The sequence below is a fragment of the Xyrauchen texanus genome, chromosome 8 (assembly GCF_025860055.1).
Source record: "Xyrauchen texanus isolate HMW12.3.18 chromosome 8, RBS_HiC_50CHRs, whole genome shotgun sequence".
Lineage (NCBI taxonomy): Eukaryota > Metazoa > Chordata > Actinopteri > Cypriniformes > Catostomidae > Xyrauchen > Xyrauchen texanus.
The window spans coordinates 18750658-18773465 of NC_068283.1; the positions used below are offsets into that span (position 1 = coordinate 18750658).

The window sequence follows — 22808 nt, forward strand, 5'->3', positions numbered from 1 at the left end:
TACCCCACCCCCTTGTGGCCGGTCCAGACACCTCCCACACTGCCCTTTGGCCAGTCCTTCAGGCTCATCTGTGAACATGCACAGCAACGTCTGGGGAGAACCTCAATTATTACTCAGTGACTCATTATCAGCTATAATCACTAAAGCATTTTTAAGCACTTTAAAAGAAAAAGAAAAAGTCCAGTAACAGGGACACTATTTGAGCATGTATGCATGTATATATATATATATGTATATATGTATATATATATTATAAAATCGATATATAATGACGTAGTATGGAGTGGTGGCGGCGTAGTGGCTAAAGTACAGGGCTGTTAATCAGAAGGTCACAGGTTCTAACCCCACGGCCACCACCATTGTGTCCTTGAGCAAGGCACTTAACTCCAGGTTGCTCCGGGGGGATTGTCCCTGTAATAATTGCACTGTAAGTCGCTTTGGATAAAAGCGTCTGCCAAATGCGTAAATGTATATATGTATATGTATATGTATATATATATATATATATATATATATATATATATATAAAAAGATAAAATATTCAGATAATTAAAATGCATTACATTCTTGTGGCAAAAGAGTATGTATTTAGAATACAATGGATTGTTTACTACCATATTATTGATCATAAGTCAATCATTGACACACAGTTCACAGCAATTCATTTCACAAGTGAATTTGTCAATCAGTTGGAGATTTATTATGAGAGCTTGTTTAAGGACCCGTCAATCTACACCCGCGTCAGACATGCTTGTGTAGTATCACGGGTGCGTGGCATCATAAACATATCATTTATAGGTCACGGTGTCAAGTTAAATGTAGTTTAATACTCAATCTTTAAACACATCTTGAGATCACTTAGTGTGTTTGAAACGCAAGAACGTAACACATTTCTGTGTTGTTGCTGCTATGGAAGCTCAAAGAGACCATGCGTTATTATTTTTGTCTAGTTTTCTTGTGATCTCGACATAACAAAGGTGGTTTTCTTGTGATCATGACTTAATTTTCTTGTGATCTCGGCATAACAAAATTTGTTTTCTCGTGATCATGACAACAAAAAAAAAAAATGTGTGATCTCGAAATAACAAAACATTTTTTCAATAAGGCTATCTGGAGGCAACAGCTAAACGCACTGTTGCATAATGGATGACCGAATACGTCATTACTTTGATCAAGGACTCACTCAAGCTGAAATAGCTGTATGTCTCTCAGTCATTGACAACTTCCAGATTAGTGTCAGACACCTTAGAAGACCACCATCACATCTACAACATTGTCGTAGATAATACGGTGACCCTGAACGTACGGTCAATTTCATTGCCAGCCAACTTGAGGGACCGGGACGTCTGCACAAGCCAGCCGCGATTTAGACCGGACTGCGTGCATATTGCAGTAATGACAGTACTTTGCAGAAAGCACAGAAAGACGTGCTTCTTGACTCCTGTTGAATGCAGAAGAAAGCGAGTATTACTATATTGATGAAAAAGCGTTTATTAAGTGTTCGTGACATGCTGGTGTTTATTAATATCTTTGATTTAGCCTATGTGAAAGGTGACTGGTTATAAATTATTCACCTGCCCCATCCAAGAGTCTTCTAAACCAAAGTGTACTGAATTAACATAACATTACATTTACATATTACATATAATAAATGTTACTTATCTGCCAAGGATCTCTCATTGTCCTTCATACCTTGTAATAATCTTTGAATTGTAAATCCTGTAGGTCAACTAAAACTATTTTGTTTTTGAAAATTAAAAAGGCAAAAACAACTTTGTTATGCCGAGATCACGAGAAAACCACCATTTTATGTCGAGATCATGCGAAACGAGACAGAAAAATAATAACGCACGGCCTCTTTGAGCTTCCGTAGCTAAAGGTTGTTTTCTTCACTGTATAAACTGTGCATTTTTCACACAGCTGAAGTTTCACTTACTGCCCTCTGGAGTAAACCGGTGGTACTACAAGCTTGCATTTGTAAGGAATCTTCCTTATACCGGGGCATGCGATTAATTGCATGTATGCATGTGTATGTATGTATACACACACACACACACACACACACACACACACACACACATATATATATACAGTATCTCACAAAAGTGAGTACACCCCTCACAATTTTGTAAATATTTGATTATACCTTTCATGTGACAACACTGAATAAATGACACTTTGCTACAATGTAAAGTACTGAGTGTACAGTTTGTATAACAGTGTAAATTTTATGTCCCCTCAAAATAACTCCACACAGCCATTAATGTCTAAACCGCTGGCAACAAAAGTGAGTACACCCCTAAGTGAAAATGTCCAAATTGGGCCCAATTAGCCATTTTCCCTCCCCGTTGTCATGTGACTTGTTAGTGTTACAAGGTCTCAGGTGTGAATGTGGAGCAGGTGTGTTAAATTTAGTGTCATCGCTCTCACACTCCCTCAAACTGGTCACTGGAAGTTCAACATGGCACCTCATGTCAAAGAACTCTGAGGATCTGAAAAAAATTATTGATGCTCTACATAATGATGGCCTAGGCTATAAGAAGTTTGCCAAGACCCTGACACTGAGCTGCAGCACGGTGGCCAGGACCATACAGCGGTTTAACAGTAAAGGTTCCACTCAGAACAGGCCTCGCCATGGTCGAACAAAGAAGTTGAGTGCATGTGCTCAGCGTCATATCCAGAGGTTGTCTTTGGGAAATAGACGTATGAGTGCTGCCAGCATTGCTGCAGAGGTTGAAGGGGTGGGGGGGTCAGCCTGTCAGTGCTCAGACGACATGCTGCACACTGCATCAAATTGGTCTGCATGGCTGTCGTCCCAGAAGGAAGACTCTTCTAAAGATGATGCACAAGAAAGCCCACAAACTGTTTGCTGAAGACAAGCAGACTATTTCAGGATTACTGGAACCATGTCCTGTGGTCTGATGAGACCAAGATGAACTTATTTGGTTCAGATGGTGTTAAGCGTGTGTTGAGGAAACCAGGTAAGGAGAACAAAAGACAAGTTTGTCTTGCCTACATTCAAGCATAGTGGTGGGAGTGTCATGGTCTGGGGCTGCATGAGTGCTGCCAGCATTTAATTGAGGGAACCATGAATGCCAACATGTACTGTGACATACTGAAGCAGAGCATGATCCCCTCCCTTCAGAGACCGGGATGCAGGGCAGTATTCCAGCATGATAACGACCCCAAACACACCTCCAAGATGACCACTACGCTGAGGGTGAAGGTGATGGACTGGCCAAGCATGTCTCCAGACCTAAACCCTATTGAGCATCTGTGGGGCATCCTCAAATGGAAGGTGGAGGAGCACAAGGTCTCTAACATCCACCAGCTCAGTGATGTCGTCATGGAGGAGTGGAAGAGGACTTCCTAAAAGCAGTGCTGGAAAATAATGGTGGCCACACAAAATATTGACACTTTAGGCCCAATTTGGACATTTTCACTTAGGGGTGTACTCAATATTGTTGCCAGCGGTTTAGACATTAATGGCTGTATGTTGAGTTATTTTGAGGGGACAGCAAATTTACACTGTTATACAAGCTGTACACTCACTACTTCACATTGTAGCAAAGTGTCAGTTCTTCAGTGTTGTCACATGAAAAAATATAATCAAATATTTACAAAAATGTGAGGGGTGTACTCAATTTGTGAGATACTGTATATACACACAAAAAACATTTACTACACAAGTAGCCCTCAGCCACCTTTATTTTTTTTTTTAAAGTAGCTCACAGAGTAAAAAAAGGTTGGAGACCCCTGTTCTTGAGACTGTTGTGCATGAAAATCCCAGGAGATCCGCAGTTACAGATATACTCAAACCAGCCCATCTGGCATCAACAATCATGCCACGGCCCAAATCACTGAGGCCAAATTTTTCCCCCAATTCTGATTGTTGTGAACATTAACTAAAGCTCCTGACCCATATCTGCATGATTTTATGCACTGCTGCCACACGATTGGCTGATTAGATAACCACATGGATGATTGTTGGTGCCAGATGGGCTGATTTGAATGTTTCCGTAACTGTTGATCTCCTGGGATTTTCACACACAACGGTCTCTAGAATTTACTCCGAATGGTGCCAAAAACAAAAAACATCCAGTGAGCTGCAGATTTGCGTACGTAAACAACATGTTGATGAGAGAGAAAGAGAGATCAACAGTGAATGGTCAGACTGGTTCAAACTGACAAAGTCTACGATAACTCCGATAACCACTCTGTGAGAGCAAATATTTCTCAGGTCAGTCGGAGTACTCATGGTACGCACAGCCATACAGATGCAGCCACCACTGGGCGCTCGCTTGCAAAGGTATGGGAAGGTATTTCCTAAGAGGCCAATTTTAGTTTTGTAAAGAGGCCCATGTTAAGCCCCATGTTTCAACCTACTGTAAGTTTGTCCTTTACCTGTTGATACCTTTTTGAGCACAAACCATGAAAATGACATACCTGGACTTAAATGGTTGTATTTACTGAACCCTTTGGAGTATGGACACAGTTGTATTATCTTTTGAAAGACACTTTGGGCTTTATTTCCCAAGTTTCAGAATTAATATATGTTGTTATTCTTTAAAGTCAGAGAAGCTGAAGTTTATAGCAATGGAAATATTTTTGCTGAACATCTAAAAATACAATAATAAAAGTATCAAGACAACCCAGAAATTCTAGAAAGTCTAAAGAAGTTGTTTCAAATTTAAAGATGATATAACAAAAAATAAGGTTCCTGCAAGCTTTCTTTTTCCCACTGTTCTCTGTTTACGGGACTCTAATATACAAGATAATATACAGTTTTACAACATGAATGCTGCTCAGATTGCATAGTTTGTTGAAGAATGATGATGGGTAATTCTTTCAGGCGAGATCTCATGTAAACAATGGAGAATATATCAATATTTCTCAGATTTATCCCTTTTATGGACAAAAAGTTCTATTGGATGTTTTTCAATGAACACTCGTCATGGACAATTGACCCAAGTGTGGCAAACTGGATTCATCTGGTGATCGTGTTTTCATAAAAGGTATGAAGCCCCGTTTTGATATTGCATATTTTCATTTGTACTCCTGGCACAAATAACTAAATTGCTGTTTCTGGAGCATTGCTATCGTGAAACAGAGATCAGATATCAATGTTGAACCCTTAGAGCTGTGAAAAGATGTTTCATTTGTTAACATTCATTACATTTATAGATGGTCAATTATATATTAAAGGTAAGCAGAGTGAAGTCACCACCGCATGTGGGGAATTCCACATCAACAGGTTAATGGAAACACAAGAACTTTGTATTCTGTATGAAATACACAAGAACTGAAAGATAGCCCTATTTATGTTTGTATTTATTAATTATTTATCTTTTATATTTGATTTGATATTTTATAGCTTTTATAATCACTTTTACATTTAAATTTAAATTACAAATGTTTCAAAAAAAAATTTTAGGGCTATATACTGAAAGATTCTCATTAAGTAGGCAAATGCATAGCAGGCTAAAAGGGCTCTTGAAAAAGTTATTTTTCACAAAAAGAAAGAATCTTTGTCATGTAAAAGGTTATATTAAATGCTGTTTCATAAATTTGTATGATTGAATTTGTGCTCAAAGATAGTGTGATATTAAAAACAGCTAATTTATTCTTTATGATGAATATTTCTTTGTTACACTGGCAAAAAAAGAGGGATTAAATAACAAAAACTAAAGAAAACAGAAGAAAACAGAAAAAGAAAAAAAAAACCACGGTAATTGGCCAAATAGTTATTTTAAACATCGGTATCGGCCTAGAATTTCACAATCGGTGTATCTCTATTGAGAAGAATAGCAGGTTGGTGCTGTTTTGTTGGCAGGAGGGGGACTTACAGAATTTTAGGCAGGTGGTTTAATGTTGTGGCTGATCAGTGTATGTATATACAGGGTTGGGGAGTAACGAAAAACAAGTAACAGGAATACGTATTTAAAATACAAAATAAGTATTCCACTACAGTTACAATTTAAATAATAATTAAAATATAGTTACATTAAAAAAAAATTTGATTACTGAAGAGATTACTTTGCATTTTATTGTCATTTGTTTCATTTAATATTTAGTCCTTTCAGATGGAAAACATTTATACATATAAATGCTGCGATCCAAAGTGCATTTGATCAGCAGTGAAACACTTTCTTATGATGTTACAGACAGACATAAGTTTGAAGTAAGTTTGGAGCAGAAGAAATAGAAATAAACTGTAAATTGTTAGCTTTACGCCAAGCTAAAACGCTATTTCTAGCCATTTTACATGCACGTTACCAGACACAATCATATTCTTTTATCAAGAAAATTCCTATTAGATCATAATTCCTTTTTTCTAGTAAGACCTTTGATTTTAGAGCAAAAATCATATTTCTGATAATAATTTTTGTATTGTTTTCCTGTAAAAATATCAAAAAATGTAAAACAAGATTAATTTTATTTATCTTGCTTTAGAAACAACACTGCAGAAGATATTTAGGATATTCAGATAATGTATTTTTAACATGTCTATTTTGAAAAAAAAAAAAAAAAAAAAACGTTTTTCTCCAAACAATGGGTGCCAAATTAGACAAAATTATCATCTAAACAAAAACATGTTTAATGTGAAACTGGAACACACGTAAATGTGGCATAAATCAGCAAGCTATTTCAGTTTTGCCCTTTAGCACTGGGATCCAAATGAAACGCCACAGAAATGCTGAAGTTTTATTCTAGGCCAGAAGGCTCTACAAAATAGAAACCAGATCTAATCAGCCTTCCAATCACTTACCGTCAAATTACATTTTAATAAAGTTTTTTCCACTGCCACTTCGAACAGATGTTGAATCAAGGATTTTTTAAACCACGGTGTTCCTTTTCCCCACCTTTGCAGAAAAACGGAATCATTTTAAAAGCAATTCATAATTAGTTAAATGGCAATTCTAGGAATTTTTGAGAGGCTAAAATGCTAAGAGCAAAAACAGCTAAAAAAATAAAAATACCTGTTTACTACATCTCCCTTTTTCAATAAAAACTGTGAATCATCCGACCACTAAAAACAGAAAAGAAAGCTGCAAACGCCCTGCAGTGAGACCCATGCTCATAAAACACATTCATGTGAACGTGTCTAACAGCCGGGGCATTTTAATTCAAATGTGCACAGTGCATAACCCATGTAGGATGAGCAAATGGGGTGTACGCACCAGGACACTAAACACTTTGTTTAATTCAGAGAAAAGTCAAGGCTGCAGGACATTTACACATTTCCTCCCCCCGGTTCGCCCCGGGGGGTGTACTCCTTCATTTTACCATTCACCCTTTTCAGCCAAGCTCCTCGCCTGTCACACTAAATCACAATAAGGGACAGGTCTCATACTGTCTATAACAGCCAGCTCTTGGCCCATGCTGTGGGCAGATCACAGAGAAAGTTCCACTTCCATGATGGAACCAGACAGCACTGAGGACGGGTGCAAATTAATTGGGCGCTTGCCACATCCTGTTGCTAAATAAACTCCAACAAATCATTGGTTTAGCACCTTCCTCCCTCTGCACTTTACATTGTAGGAACGTTCCTACCTTGAAACCTCAGCATACAGAGACGAGGAAGTATAACACTAGGATGGCAAAGGCCATTTTTTACAAGCGGTTTTCCCCCTCAAACACCCTTCAGGGTATAAATGAGGGCTTGTTCCCTTCCTGATGGGTTAAACCAGATTGGGCAGTACAGCCAATTCTGGAGAAGCCATCAAAACATGGTATAATATACGGCTTCTTAAAATAAAAAAGCTGAAATAACATTGCATTGCAGATACAAAACTTCCATCTTTTAAAAATGTTTTCACTAATCAGTCTATAAGAATCCCTGCATTATTAGGGTGAACCAGATATGACTTGGTTATTTAAAAAAAAATAATAATTAAAAAAACAGCCAAATGGAAGCATAAAAGATTGGAAGAGAATGTCCACGTCTTTGCGCATCTTCTGTACATGCGCCTGCCTCAAAGCAGTCATAATGTGCATGCATCGAACATGTACCGTAAACATACTTACTTAGAAACATACTTTGTAAGGCTGATTGCTCGACCAAGCTTTAACAAAAGTATACCATATCCTCAAAAATCAAATGTGTAGAACCTCATAAACAAGCTAATTAAAGCGATGCCGCTAAAAATATCAAACATAAAAATCTACATAAGTCAACCATTCCTACTTTGACCAATTCATACCATAGATTGAAATCAACACAGGATATTGGAGCCCTGAACCGTGCCTTCCTATGAGCTTAGAAACCCTTGGACTCTCAAAAGGATTCTTTTATGAATATTTATTTTTAAAGATCATAAAACAAGATCATAAAACTGAGCTGACATTTGAGGGTTTGCAAAGAGAGGGTTCCCAAATGGAATAAAAAAAAAATTATAATCTAGAGGGGAGTGAACCATGTGGAGGCAGTCAGTCCTATCTTGAGGCCAAACACCAGGGTCCTCGATTAAAAACAGCCCATAAACCACCAGCAGGGCTGCAACCCCAGGTTTCTCTGATGCGCCATATGAAAATCGTTCAATCGTAAGTTCCAAAAAGCACTGCACCTCAAAAGTCACATCAAGCAATGATTTGCATTTTCACGTAATGCTTTGGTAAATCAAGGTTTCAAAGAAACGAGTGTGCTTTGAGTAAAACACCGTATTCCATGCTTAACATCTTAAATACGTTCAGCAAACTTTAACTTCCTGCTTTTAGCAAGGCCAGTATTGCTAAAGCAACACAAGGAAGCAAAAATAATGGTGTCTTGTTCAAAACTTGTGCAGTCACAACAATAGACAACCATTGACTTAAAGCCAAAAGGAGAGGAAAAACATCAACCAGACAATGCAGGACAAACAAATTTAGTGAGAGAGCCATATCATCTCCAGGTAGATTAATGTCCTTTAACTAGGGGTGTGACGAAATCTTGTGCCATGAGATCTCTTGATATTTAAACGTGACGATATTTCTCGTTGAGGTGAAAAGCTGTCTCAAGATATCAGCATGATGGAGCGTGAGGGTAAAATTAGCATAGAAGATGTCCCCGCCACTTTTAAATTGTTTGTGTGGCAGCATTTTGGGTACCCAGTGGAAACAATAAATGGCTACAGAGTGACAGACAAGACACAAACAATATGTAAGCACTGTAAGAAAACAGTGCTGTACACCACGGCTAACACGAGTACTATGCAAAGTCATCTACAGAACCACCACAGCTCTCATCTAAAATCAACCAGGTCTGAAAACTCTCTTCAGATCATACAGGAGAGAAGCCAGTAAGTTGAGTTTACGCTAAGAAAACCTTTTACAGTGCTTGCATATTGTTCTGTATTTACTGCATATTATAATTCATACTTGGAAAGTAAAACTGAGGTGACATTCATTATAAGATGATTGGTTAAAACATTTAATTTTGTGACTTTCAGTTGAATAAAAATGTTTTTTTCCAGTCATATATTTCATTTCTTAAACATAGTGTTACGATATCACCTTGTCTTATTCTTGTGAAGCCAATATTGTGCATCATATCGTCTTGTGAGCTAAGTGTATCGTCACACCCCTATCTTCAACAGATGCTAAAGCCATTACCCAGAAATTGTGTATTACACAATTTATACTTGCTCTCTTTCATTAATCTAACCAAAAATGGGTCATTCTAATGCCACTGTCCCTAATCTACAGTATCATATAAGTGAGCACATGTCACAAAAGAATACATTGTGCCTTTGCCAACACTTTAACCCTTTGGGGTCTGAGGGTGTTTTGGGCCCTGGAGAGGTTTTGACATGCCTTGATATTTGTGCAAGTCACTGAAATAAGCCCATATAACACATACTAAACATTTGTCCACAAGCCTTTTGAGAACTGGATCTTAAAGCCTAGAGTTTTTGCTACAAAATGATGTGAAAACCACCCTGATCACTCATTCATACAAAACAATATAGTAATTTAACTTTTGTAAGACACTTAGTGTTGAACGGTCATATACAAGGAGGCGTAAACTATCATGAATATGGATTGTAATTCACACCTGAGGAGACAAAAGACCCCTCCCCTGGGCCTATCAATGAGGAATGTGACAGAAAGAGAATGAATGTGAGGAGACTTAATGATCAAAATCAAGTTTTAAGTTAAAAGAAGTAATCTGACTATACATTGTCTTAACATAAAGACTACTTAATTTTATACCTACACTACCATATAAAAGTTTTAGAAGAAGTCTCTTCTCCTCACCAAGAATGCATTTATTTGATCCAAAATACAGTTAAAACATTGTGTGAACTCTGAATTTTCAGCATCATTACTACACTCTTCAGTGTCACATAGGGCTGGGCGATATGGCAAAATATATTATCACGATATTTTTTTCCATATTGATCGATATTTGTTACGATATATAATTTAATAATGCTGCCCGTTTGAAAAGTATACTGATAATGTTGCCTGAAGAAACCAGAAGGTTCAATAGTTGCTGAACTATATAGTTTATTAACATAAATAAATAACAATGCAAACATTTAACTGTGCAAACATGGATTGGTTGAGAATATATTTTGTTATAAAAGAATACTGATAAACTTTAAATCTAAATGTTAACATTTTACTTTTAGCAAACATGCTTTATCTGCCTTGACAAAACAATGCAAGTTAGCTTGCCTTGTAACTTATTATAAAATATAAAACTAAAAGCTGTGACTACAGTACTATCACATCAAATTTCTTTGGCAGGGCAGCAAACATTTCAAAATGTTTGTAGAGGTACAACAAAGACAACAAATGTAAACACGTGAACCACAAAGTCCCTTGCAGATTTAAGTACTTAACTGTCAGATAAATAAAATATTAATTGTGTACTGGTTTTAAATATCTCAAATGTTTTAGAGGTAGAAATCTGAGTAAAAAGTGCAAAATGTAAACATTGTAAACCAGTCACTATGCTACACCTTTTAGGTAGTGCTCATGTAACCCTAATTACCCTATTATAGGTTTTTTGCCAGAAAGACTAGTCTGTCCACAGCATCTGGTTTTAAAGCTGCCCTGTGCATGTTGGGCAAAACTTGTGGACGGAGTAACATTAACATGGGCCCGCATTTTCATACTTTCAGTGTGGTCGCTGGGATGGTACCTTTTCAGGTGACCGAAAAGGTTTGTTGTGTTTCCCGTCTTGGTTATCACCGACCGACGGCATATTTTGCAGACCGTCTTTATTTGCGTGTCGTTGCTTTTCAGATATCCAAACCACTTCCATATAATTGACGTCTTGTTACTTCTTTTGTCAACAATTTCCTCAGCTTTGGAAGATAGTTCGAGTTCACTTTCACCGTCGCTTTCGTGTTCGACGTTTCCACTCATTTTTGCTTTACATTCACTTTCTTCACTGCCGGTAGCTCAAACAGTGCTCTGCTAGCAAATGGGCGTGTACTTAGACGCACAAGCCAAAATCTGCGTTCTGACTGGCTGTTGTCCGTTTATTTCTGCTTTGTAATAGGCTGTTAGGTCTATCCATATCGAGTAAACATGTCAAAAATGTATCATCATAGTCTAAATAAATATTATCGCGATGCCATATCGAGATCGTTTTATCGCCCAGCCCTTGTGTCACATGATCCTTCAGAAATCATTATAAGATGGTGATTTTCTAATTTGGCCATATTTAAAGTGCATTTTACTAATTTACACCTGAACAGATATTTTTTGCAAGCACTGTTGATGATAATGAGGCAGCATAAACAATAGATAAAATATATTCTAAACATTCATATAATTTGATATCATATTACTAGAGATGCACCGATTGCAATTTTCTTGGCCGATTTCGATTTCCGATTTTTTGCAAGTGTGACCTGCTAAAACTATTGACCACATATACAAACAAAATCTACCTTTCTTCAATGCTAAATATTATTTTCAGAATAAAATTTATTATTAAACATTACAATTTCCCCCAAACTGCACTAAGTTACAGGATCTTCTCTCACTTGATCCTAAGTTACAGGATCTTCTCTCACTCTTAAAATAAAGTGCTCTGTGACTAGAAAGAGGTAGAAATAACAATTAACTGCAAATGAGTTGCTTTATATAACAGTTGTCATTTTCCACTATTTTTAGAAATGGACCTTTTTCTCTTTATTACTCGTCTAACATAACAATTCCAAAGATCTGAAAAACTTAGAGCAACATGCAGGTTGAATTTATAACTGAATTAATACTTTATATTGTCTGCAGAGGTCTTTTAAAAACACATATGTAGAAATTACTAATGAAATCTCATTTGATGTAGAGATTTTGATGAAAATGTGCTAGGCTCTGGAATACGCCTTTCCCGCTATAGCAACGCGTCACATGACGTAGGGCGAGGCAAATAAAAGAGCTCGCGGTCAGCTCTCTCATTGTTGGGTGTTGATGTAGTTAGAGCAGTAGTGAGAGACAGAAAGTTTTAGATCGAGTTTTAGAGAAGCCATAATGGTAAATTATTGTGTTTGTGCTGGTTGCACGAATTCCAGCCTGTCAGGACATCGTATCCATCATTTTCCTCCTAGGAAAAACAAGGCTTTTCGGTCTTGGGTGCGTTTTGTGCAGGTGAAGAGAGCAGACTTCACTGCCGCGTCTGTTACCACACACTCGGTCGTTTGTGGTGCACATTTCACTCCGGAGAATTATCGACCTGGAGATTTGTTGGAGTCTCGGATGGGATTTCGGAGTAAGGACCACGTGAGGCTGATTACTGATGCTGTTCCCTCGGTGCACTCGATGGAATCAAGTCCACCGTCAAAGTTTACACCGGATTTTGGCGCGGGCGGGACTGGAGGACCAAGTGCTAAAGTTAGCAGACATTCTATGCAACGAAAACGAGCACTTAGCAGAGTAAGTCTTACTTTTAATTATTTTAACTCTTAATTTGTGTAATTTCGTAATAATAATAGTATAATATTTTTATATAATATATTTTTTATAATATTAAATATTTAATATTTATTTAGTATAATAATACAGAGAGAGGGAGAGAGACTGAGCTTTAGGACAGGTTGTCGTAATGTAATTGTCTGCCTTCTGAAATGAATTTAGTAGTTTGCACAATGCCATCATAGGCATGTTCATCCACACCGGAGAACTCTGTTTCTTCATTCGCATCCATTGTAACCTGAGCTTGAGCTTGACAAGACTCCCTCGGCCATCGTCACTTCCGGTTAGTGCTTTATAGACGCGGAAGTTATTTTATCACAATTTATCTCAAAATACCGTTAATGGCTAAATATATACTCCAGTTCAGAAAATCTAGTTGTTTTATCATCAACATACACTATGCTATATAGGGGTGTCCAACCTGCATGTTGCTCTAAGTGTCCAATACGTAACTTGTGTACTGGTTTTACGTTAGATGTACAAATATCAGTTGTAAAACTGAGCACTGCTTCGGGAACGGCTTGCATACCTGTCAACACTCCCGTTTTTCCCGGGAGACTCCAGTTTTGTTATTTCTCCCAAAAAACACCCATAATTTGTATGGCCCAAACCACGTTATATGAATAATCAAATAAATATCTTATTCCAAGGTGGTCCAGTTGCCAGATCTTGAATGAAACGCATCCTACTCACACAATCGACACATCATACTAATTACAAATAATTTAGGACCACAATCTGGTAACCTACAACCCATTTGCGCTGTTGATATCTGCGCAGGCAGTAGACGTGGGATGTTAAATCAAGCATCACTGGTAGAGGGAAGACGACTCAGCTGGTGCTCCGGTGAAAAAAACAAAATATACATGTACATTTAACAACAGCTGAATGGAAGAATTGAATTTCATATCCAGAAGCCATATCGACAATGCCCACGCCTTTTGCAATGTGTGTCGCACTGATTTTAATATCGGACACGGTGGGAAAAATTACGTTAAATCACAACGGCACAATTTGTATAGTATTTAGCCTGCCTCTGCCATCCAGCACCCCCCTTCCCCTCTCCCGGATTTGCGTACCCAAATGTTGACAGATAACAGGCTGCATGTGTGACATGACACGAGATTAAACAACTCGGCAACACGATGTCGGAAAGTACAGGGCCATGAATTCCATAATTTTCTTCGTACTTGCTTTGGTATTTTCGTTGCTCATACCAAGGAATGATAGGAGAGGCTGCTGACTTGTGGCTGGCTCTGAGCTCTGGCTAGCTTAAGCTGCTTTCACTTTTTAGCTTTTTTTAAAATGGGCATTTTCAGTTGGGTGGTGTTATAAATGTCTAATTACGTTTGTTGTTCCGAAAATTATTGTGGTGGTTCCCCAACGGTTTACTTTGGCCTTAAAATTATTATACATTTCGAACTTAAAGTATTCTTCACTCACAGTGAAGATCTTCCACACCAATGACATGTTTACATGCGGCTGTGACGTTATTGCCTGCGCCGCTGGCAACAAAACGGACCGGCTTGGAATCGGTAAGACGTGAGGCCGAGCATGCGGAAAATCTACTAATTCCGGTCCCTGGCCGGTCGATCGGTGCATCTCTACATATTACATCATATAATTTAAATACCTGCTTTAGCTGAAACAGCATTTAAATGTAACTAAAACTTGCTTATTAGGACATATTTCAAATTTCAATCTGAATCCTGGCTGGCAAGTCTGGAAACAGTCCCACTAGTAAAATATGTACATGTTTATATAAAATAGCATTTCAGCTAATGAAAACTAAATGACTTACTCGCCCGAAATTGTATCCACGGCTGGATCAAGTCTCTCTTCAAAATACAAATGTTCATCGGAGTCCCGCTCTTCTTCTGAGGAAAATGTTAACTCTTCGTCTCTATCCAGGAGTTCTCACTTGTGTATCGTGCTGTCTTCCAAACATACAGATAAGTGAATGAACTATGTTTTCACGGCACAGTCGGGGGCAATTACCATTTGATTTGATCGTCTCAGCACATTAGTGTATGAATGGTGCACTCTGCTGGTGGGTGTGATCACATTAGATGAACCAGTAAATAAAAAAATGTCATACTGCTTTGTTTCATACAGATTACATTGCAGGAAAATATTTGTTTTAAATTTGAATAATTTTATTTAAAAGTAGAAATCTTAAGCTTTCTTTAGACATATGTTTCATGTTTGTGTGAAAAGTATTCGCAGAGTTTCAGTTAATTTTTTTGACGTGTTACAGAAATATGCTTGTGGAGACAGACGTCTGATAGCTCACCCTTTTTATTTTACAAAAGCACAAGGTTTTGTTGTTATTGTGAGTGTACACAAATAAAAGTAGACCCTTTATAGCCTCTAATGATGTCTTACACTCATCTGTATACCCAAAAATGACAGAGTATTTTAAGTTGTTTCCGCTGTAATGACGAAAATATCTAGCAGGACCCACCGTCGTCCCCAGAGGGTTAAAATGCATGGATGACATTTCCATTTAAGCTATAGCCTGCTGTTAAAAATGAAGTCTCCGAAGAAATTCCCTCCCATCACATCAGAACAAACATTCCTTTTTCAGTGGAAAGAATGGTTTCAGGGTGGGAAATTAACTTTTTTGCCACAGTGGCTGGTGGATGCCAAATTTTACCAGCCACTTATATTTTTTACTAGCCACTTTTTCCAGAATTCAAATTTATAAAAGAATGTGCACTAGCATATTTTAAATTTCTTCCATCATTTTTTTTTTATTATTAATACAAAATTAATACATAATAAATCAATCAAAAGTGATGTGAAAAAAGTCACTTTAGTCTTCTTCAGAGTCATCATCATCTTCAGATGTCTCCTCCTCATCTTCAAGTTGGCTCTTCTTGGCTCCTCTTTCCATGAAAGCTCGATAATAAAGCAAATACAGATAGGGTTGGAGATGAAAAGTTTAACTGACACGCAATCGAGCTCCGGAGCACCCACGGTAGGCTATCGGCTCCTATCCTCGCGGCTGCTAAAACTATCGCTAAACTAAAAAAACGATAGCTATCTAGCTATCACAAAACACACAACTTCAAGTTAGTAATTTAACGTTACTTACTTGCACATCCAAACGTAGTCCCGAAAAGGTCTGCCCTTTTTGCCGATCGCATGGACGTTTCTGAATAGAATTCTCATTCGGTCCAACTGCGCGGATTGCATAGAGCAGATAGCCTTTATTGCCACACTTTGCTCCTGGGGTCCCGTCTTCGCCAGCTGTATGGCAGTGCACTTGATATGAGACTTGGATGACTCGTGCTCTTTTATTGACTCTATTTTAAGGTTAGTTGTTCCTCTAACGAACTAATTGTTTGCATTTTCGGACGACGCATAGGTTCGACAGTAAGTACAGTGCATGGACAGTTCGACGGGAAGGTAGGCTAACCATTCCCTCGTTTTCCCTTCGTCATCAATACTTTGAAAAAGTACCCGCCATTGGCTGGTAGCGGGTGCTAATTTCCCACCCTGAATGGTTTAAATCTGTAGACCAGCAGATGGGCAAGTTATATGCACCTATAAAATGCTCCCAATTCATGTTTCTCAAACCCTCTCTCAACATCCATTGCCATTAAAAACACCATTCAATACATATTTAAACCTAAAACAAAACTAACAAACCCCTGTAATTCTAATATAATGTTGAGTAAATATATTGTTCATACACGGAGTGTTGAAGGGTCTTACCTTACAGAGAAAAATCTGTAACCTCTCAAAAACACATTGATTTTCAATAGAAATACTCTGCAAACACATTTTAGTGAAAAACATTTCCATAACAGCAATGTAAAGTTAAGGGACAGAATGCTGTCACGTTGATATCCAAGAATAACAGCCATCTGGCAAGTTGGATTCGTGCGTGAAATTTTTGGAACGAGTGTTCAGTGTTGTACATGTTTGCTTCACAAGCTGGTGCAAAAATTACAAAACGTATACCCACCCAATCCCAAAAACAGTGATACTTGCACTTCATTTAGCTAGTACAATCAGCTACTTTTGTGAAGTATAAAAGACAAACAATACCTGAAAGTCAATTTCTACGGTTCTAACCCTTCCCGATTCATTGCCCAGCCAGTTCTTTCTTTTGGACAAATCTACAAAGTATTACAGTACGAAATGGTGCCATAAAGAATCCACTATGACAAACAGCTGGGTGAAAGACAGTGTAATATAAATACTTTAGAATCCTAGGGAAGCACACATATGGCACAAAAATAGATTGTTTTCTTTTCTACCCCCACATGTTCTGTCAAGGCCATGTAAATTCAAGACTCAAAATACACATTTTCATATGTTACTCCATATAATATTTAAGGCATTTAGTTATGCTCATGCCCCTCAAGTCTTTCACCATGTGACTTGGTTTAAATCCTCAAAAAAAAAAAAACTGAAGCCAACATCCCTCCTAACCTGGCACTGAGACAGCATGGGGTTCAAAAACAGGTTTCCTTTATTATGTTCACAAGCAAAGTGCTTTGGAAATACAATTTAACAACCTCACTTCCCGCCATTATTTATGAACGGTGAGCCAATTAAAATTATAACACATAGTTATTTGTTGCTCTTAACACTTTAAAACCCTCTGTGCACACCACATCCATTCCGTTTGGCCACTAATGTAGCCTTTCAAAAACAACAACATATTCTGTAGAATCTTGTCATTCTGAAAGCGAACTAGCCGAATAACAGACCAAAATCTGTCTTCCTGTTCTAACAGAGGAAATTTGTCTATTGAACAGTTATTATTGGAAAGAATGAAATGTTCAGGCAGTTCTCAGGAAACAATATCATTCAATAAACGTATGATACACTCACTACCATGTATGAGGACCATTTATGACAAATTAAGTCATAAAGTACAACCAAACACACCTGTGAGAATTAAGTCAGTGTGATGAACACTTTGAAAGGGAACACTATAAATAAAAGCTCTCATATGATGTTGTTGGAATTCATTTCAAATAAAACTTTAGGGAACATATGAGCTAGTGAGCTTTTTATACCCAAGAAATTGCATGAAAGTAGCTAAAATAGTTCGATTTGTGCACACACGCTAAACAAAATGCATTGTTTATTCTTTAAAGATCTAGATGACTCAAAAGCTCTGGGCAATAATCATAGAGTAATCAAAGTTAATCACCTGATATGGGTAAGGTGGTGCCAGAATACAGTGACATAATTATTGTACTACTGAAATCTAATTAGTATAAAGCATCCAAAAACATGGCATAAAACAGTCATGTTAGTCCAGGGTTAGTGCAACTACAACAAATATCAAGCATTGAGTTAGAGGGCAAATATCCACAGTCAACTGCTGACAGCTAAACACCCCAGTGCAAAGTGAAATATCCTTTCTTCAGAGATCTAAGGCTCTCTTTGACATCTGCATTACAGCTTCAAGTTGAATGGGGAGGGAAGAAACAGAAGAATGCTTGAAACAATTTCATTATTTATAACTACAAAAAAATCAACAATATTTCAGTTATACTAACATTCTAAGAATATTCCAAGCTTCAAAAAAAAAGCCAAACCTGAGATTCACTAATTCAAGTTCACAGTTTCATCATATTACTGGGATTTGTATATTACATTTTAATTAGACTGTTCAAATAATTACAATGATGCAGTCTTGAACAGAATCTTAGAATTGTTGTTGTATCCATGAAATAAACTTTGATATAAATGGTGTTCTGTTTTACATCTGTTACAAATTATTCGCATTGAGTCCAGCCCCATGACATGCACAATAGCAGTTATTATATCAATGCATACTTACATTTAACACTATCTCCCAACAATACTGCTACAACTACTGCCATAATCTTGAGTACATAATCAAATTGCAACACATTAATTTCCCTTATTGCACATGACAGAAACCACAATTTCCCAATAATTGACGTAGACGGCAAAAGATACTATAATCTATTGACTGCTTTGGTGAATACAGAGAAGAATACACTAAGAGTTTTTTGTTTTGTTTTTATCCTGCAAACTCAATATCCTCAAAGCTTTTCTGGCATTCTTGAAAGTCAAGAGGGACATCAAAACACAATGTTCTCATAAACATTCAATTACATGCAGTAAATTATGGCCCACTAGCTAGAACAAGAGCAGCGTTCATGGATTTTTCCTGAAATTTCCTGGATTTGTCTCTTTTCCGGTGTCTGAACATTTCAACTTAAATTATTCTCAGGTTGTATTTTGGTGGGTTTTACGACGTATATTTAGCTTTTTTTCCATGATACTAAAATATAGTGCACTGACAGTCATACAACAATAATGACGACTGTAACTAAAAGATCACACATCACCATTTAGTTATTTATCTGCATATGAGGATACACTGTGCATTTGCGTGTAAACCCTAGTCATAACAACCAGGGGCGTCGGATTGGGGGGGTAAAGGGTACCGAGTACCCAGGGCCCCGAGGCAGGGGGGGGCCCCTTAGAAGTCAGTTTTCTATACATACATATTTGGTACGGGGGCCCAGCAAGATGGTTTGTACCCAGGGCCCAAAATTTGGTGCTACGCCCCTGATAACAACACCAGCATTTACGTAAAGAAGCATTTAGAAATGAGACATCTTGACGAGCATAATTTTCCCTTGACATGCAGCATATTATAAGTGGAGAGTTTGTGAGCACCTCTAAACATAAGGTTAAGACTGCACCTTAACTGAGTAGCAGGGAAGGCAATAGTTTACTCTGAAGGAGCAGTAACTCTAGCCCTGTGGAAGGGTCGGGGAGTGATGGAAACCAAATGCGGCGATTTCAGTCATGAAACTATAGTACTGTCGATTCGGTAAATGGTGGGTGAAAATGTTAAGACTTACACCCAAAATAAACTTCATGTTTTACCTTAAATAGACGAATATTCCAACATGCAATACTTTACGTGTTTTAAGCATTTTCATTAAGTGCTGTGGCAGGCTGCAAGCGACCAAAACGAGCATAGTGCAGGCGAGTCCTGCTCTGTCACGCGGCACTGCACGATTACAGCAACTGTTCGCATGAATGTGTTCATGATTATAGTTGAACGCATGGCTCGCTCTGTATATCTTAATACTATGTATTAAGAGACAGCATTATACAATTTTATCGTATTTTATAAACAAGCGCGTTAGCTAATATATCATCCGTAAAGTCTTAAAATTATGCATTAAAGAATATAAAAATACTAGTGCAATTAAAACTAATTTCCACCTGTCTGTAAAGTCTTGCCCAATGTCAAAAGTGTGAAGATCTAAACAGCGCTGCGTATAACATAGCATAGCCAGACAGCAGAAGTTAGAAAGTCACTTGCGTTGAAATGTTGTTATTCTTCCGTTTAAATGAGCGACATAAAAACACACATATTTATACATTATACACACACAAACAGAAAATTACTGATGCACTTACTGTGGTGAGAATGCATGTTCATGGCCGGCGATATAAATTTTCCCGTGTGTAGAGCCGCCGGGTGCCCCGCGCCCAAGTGACCGGGAGACGGTGGTATTCTACCGGCTGCAGCGGCCGCGCCGAGTCGGTGTGACTCCATGGCCAACCCCGAGAGCAGAGACGGCGGTACGTGCACGGATCTGGGGGGTCCGAAGTCTCGGCCATCCATCATCCACAATGACCAAAGTTGATCAAAGAAACAGTCCGATCGGGTAATTCCGAAAGAGCCAGTCTTGTTGGCTATAATGTCCCTAGATTTCTAGGCAAATCAGTGTCCTTATTCGGCATTCTGCCGACCTATAAAACAGAACAAGAAAATAGTCTTGGATATATGCGGATGACTGCTAAACTAAGTCTGAAATAATTTCGGATATGAACACAAACAGTGCTGTCATGTAATGACGCAGTTTTAATCCCAAACAGATCGCTGGAAAAAGAGCGTAATCTTCTCCAGAGCGAGTGGTGAGGACGCAAACGAGGGACGATATTGCAAACTGTCATCGAAATGTTAAAATTATACTACAAGTCAGTTTTAGGATAAACAGCGGTGGTAAATGCGACAATCCAGTTGCGTTTTGTGGAGAGACCGAGCAGTCGCGCGATGAGTGACCGTTCGCGCAACGGGATTATGGGCAGAATTATAATTGTTCGTAATATTGTATAATTACAAGTAAAGCGAGGAAACGCCTGTAGATACTATTTAAAACGCCGCATTTGGGTCTAGAAAGCAGATACTATGCAAAGATAAAGCTATAACAACCATGTTTATTTTAAACCTGCGGATTAGAAACAACATTACTTCTATGTTTTGGCTTTTCGTGCCTTTTAAAGGACTCAAACAAACAAGGTTTATTCATAGAATTTTCCTCATACGTCTGTTTTAATCCCTCAACAAGCAAATTATGAAGAGAATATCCTCTCCAAAGAATTACCTCATCGTTCGGGTTCAACTGTAGTTTCACACGCCGATATAAATGCAGTTTGAACGGTTTGTCACAGCAGCATCATTGTTGTTTTGGGCATTATTAGCTTCAAAAAGATGCTATTGTACTTTCATTTGCTCATGTTTTACTTCTTGTTCATTTTTTAGATTTGCTCGGTCGTATCACCGCGTTTTAAGATCGCCCAGAGCTAATATTGCAGGAGTTAAACACAGCATTGCGTGTTTATCAGAACGGCTTACGCCGAAACTTCCATTAGCTTGAATGTTGCTATGAGAATGTCACGAATACGTCGATTAGATCCCAAACGCTGAGGGAAATATTGCCGTATCAAAGTTTAGATTCGTGCATGTTTTACCAGCCATGCTTCACGATGGCAACATCAGTCCGACCAACAGCCACGTTTCAAACTTTCCCGTTTTCATTTCCAGCATTTAAACTTTTCCGCCCAAACGTTCAAACTCGGTGTTTAGTGACTTAAGGATAACGCACTACTAAATCTAACCTATTTTACAACCCCTCTTTTTTTTAATCAAGAAAGCAGTGCATTGTTAAAAAATAAAATAAAGAGTCTCCGGTTTTGCTTCGTAAACAACACGTTACTGTGTAACGGATCATATGCAGAGCAACTGCTATCGGCGTCTTACTTGAAATGGCGATTCAGTTTATAAAATCCAGTTTCTCAGAGAAATCCGTGAGACGTGTGGTGGAAAATGTCTTAGACTCCATTTACAAACCATCTGTAGTTACGCATAGCGAAAGCAAATACGGGGAAGGCCCTGCGTTCAAACCACCGTAGCCCTCGGTAAACTCTTCTGCAATGAAACGAGCGTTGATAAACACGCTCCGCCCACACTGTTACGTTCTGCAGCGAAGAATTCGATTGGTCTCTCTGAGTGTCCATCAACTCCGTGTGAACACGTTGGACACTCGCCAGCTCTATAAAACCAATTATGGAACAAGGGGTGGAACTGTTTCAAGCCCCCCCTTCCTTCAAGACTTCAACGATCAAAACAAGCAAAGAATTTTTGGAGGGCAGTTTCGAGGCCGCTCAAACTCGACTCATTTAGAAAGACGAATACGGACTTGTTATATAATGAACAGGCTGCAAGAGTGGAGTCCAGTCTCGTGTTACGGTGGCGTCTAAAACATGGCATTGTGTTAATGTCCGACTACGCTACTGTGAGCTGGACAACATCATATGATGGAAGAAGGCGGTTTAACATATATATTTCTTTAACCCATTTGACCAAAAGGCTTTTCATTTCTTGATGGTAATAAAAATAACATTGTAAGGTTTTGCACGTGTTTATTTGTTCAAATTAAAAATTCTAGTGTCTGTATTCTGTTGCCTTCTTACAATTTAATGACCATGATCATCCTGATCTGAATGATCATTATTTTAAAAAAATATTTAGACTCGGTTACAGTTAGGGGCATACAATAGACCGTATTCATGCTAGCGCCATCTTTAACAGGAATGAA

At 38.1% G+C, this 22808-nt stretch overlaps 1 protein-coding gene across 1 annotated transcript in view; it reads right to left on the reverse strand.

Moving 5' to 3' along the window:
- Positions 1 to 22121, reverse strand: part of LOC127647449 (trinucleotide repeat-containing gene 18 protein-like) — a 102659-nt gene extending 80538 nt beyond the window's left edge. Inside the window, 2 exon segments of the mRNA XM_052131696.1 lie at positions 20344 to 20679; positions 21971 to 22121. Coding sequence (XP_051987656.1) covers positions 20344 to 20554 — 211 coding nt within the window. The 5' untranslated portion in view covers positions 20555 to 20679; positions 21971 to 22121.
- Positions 22122 to 22808: the final 687 nt, after the last annotated feature.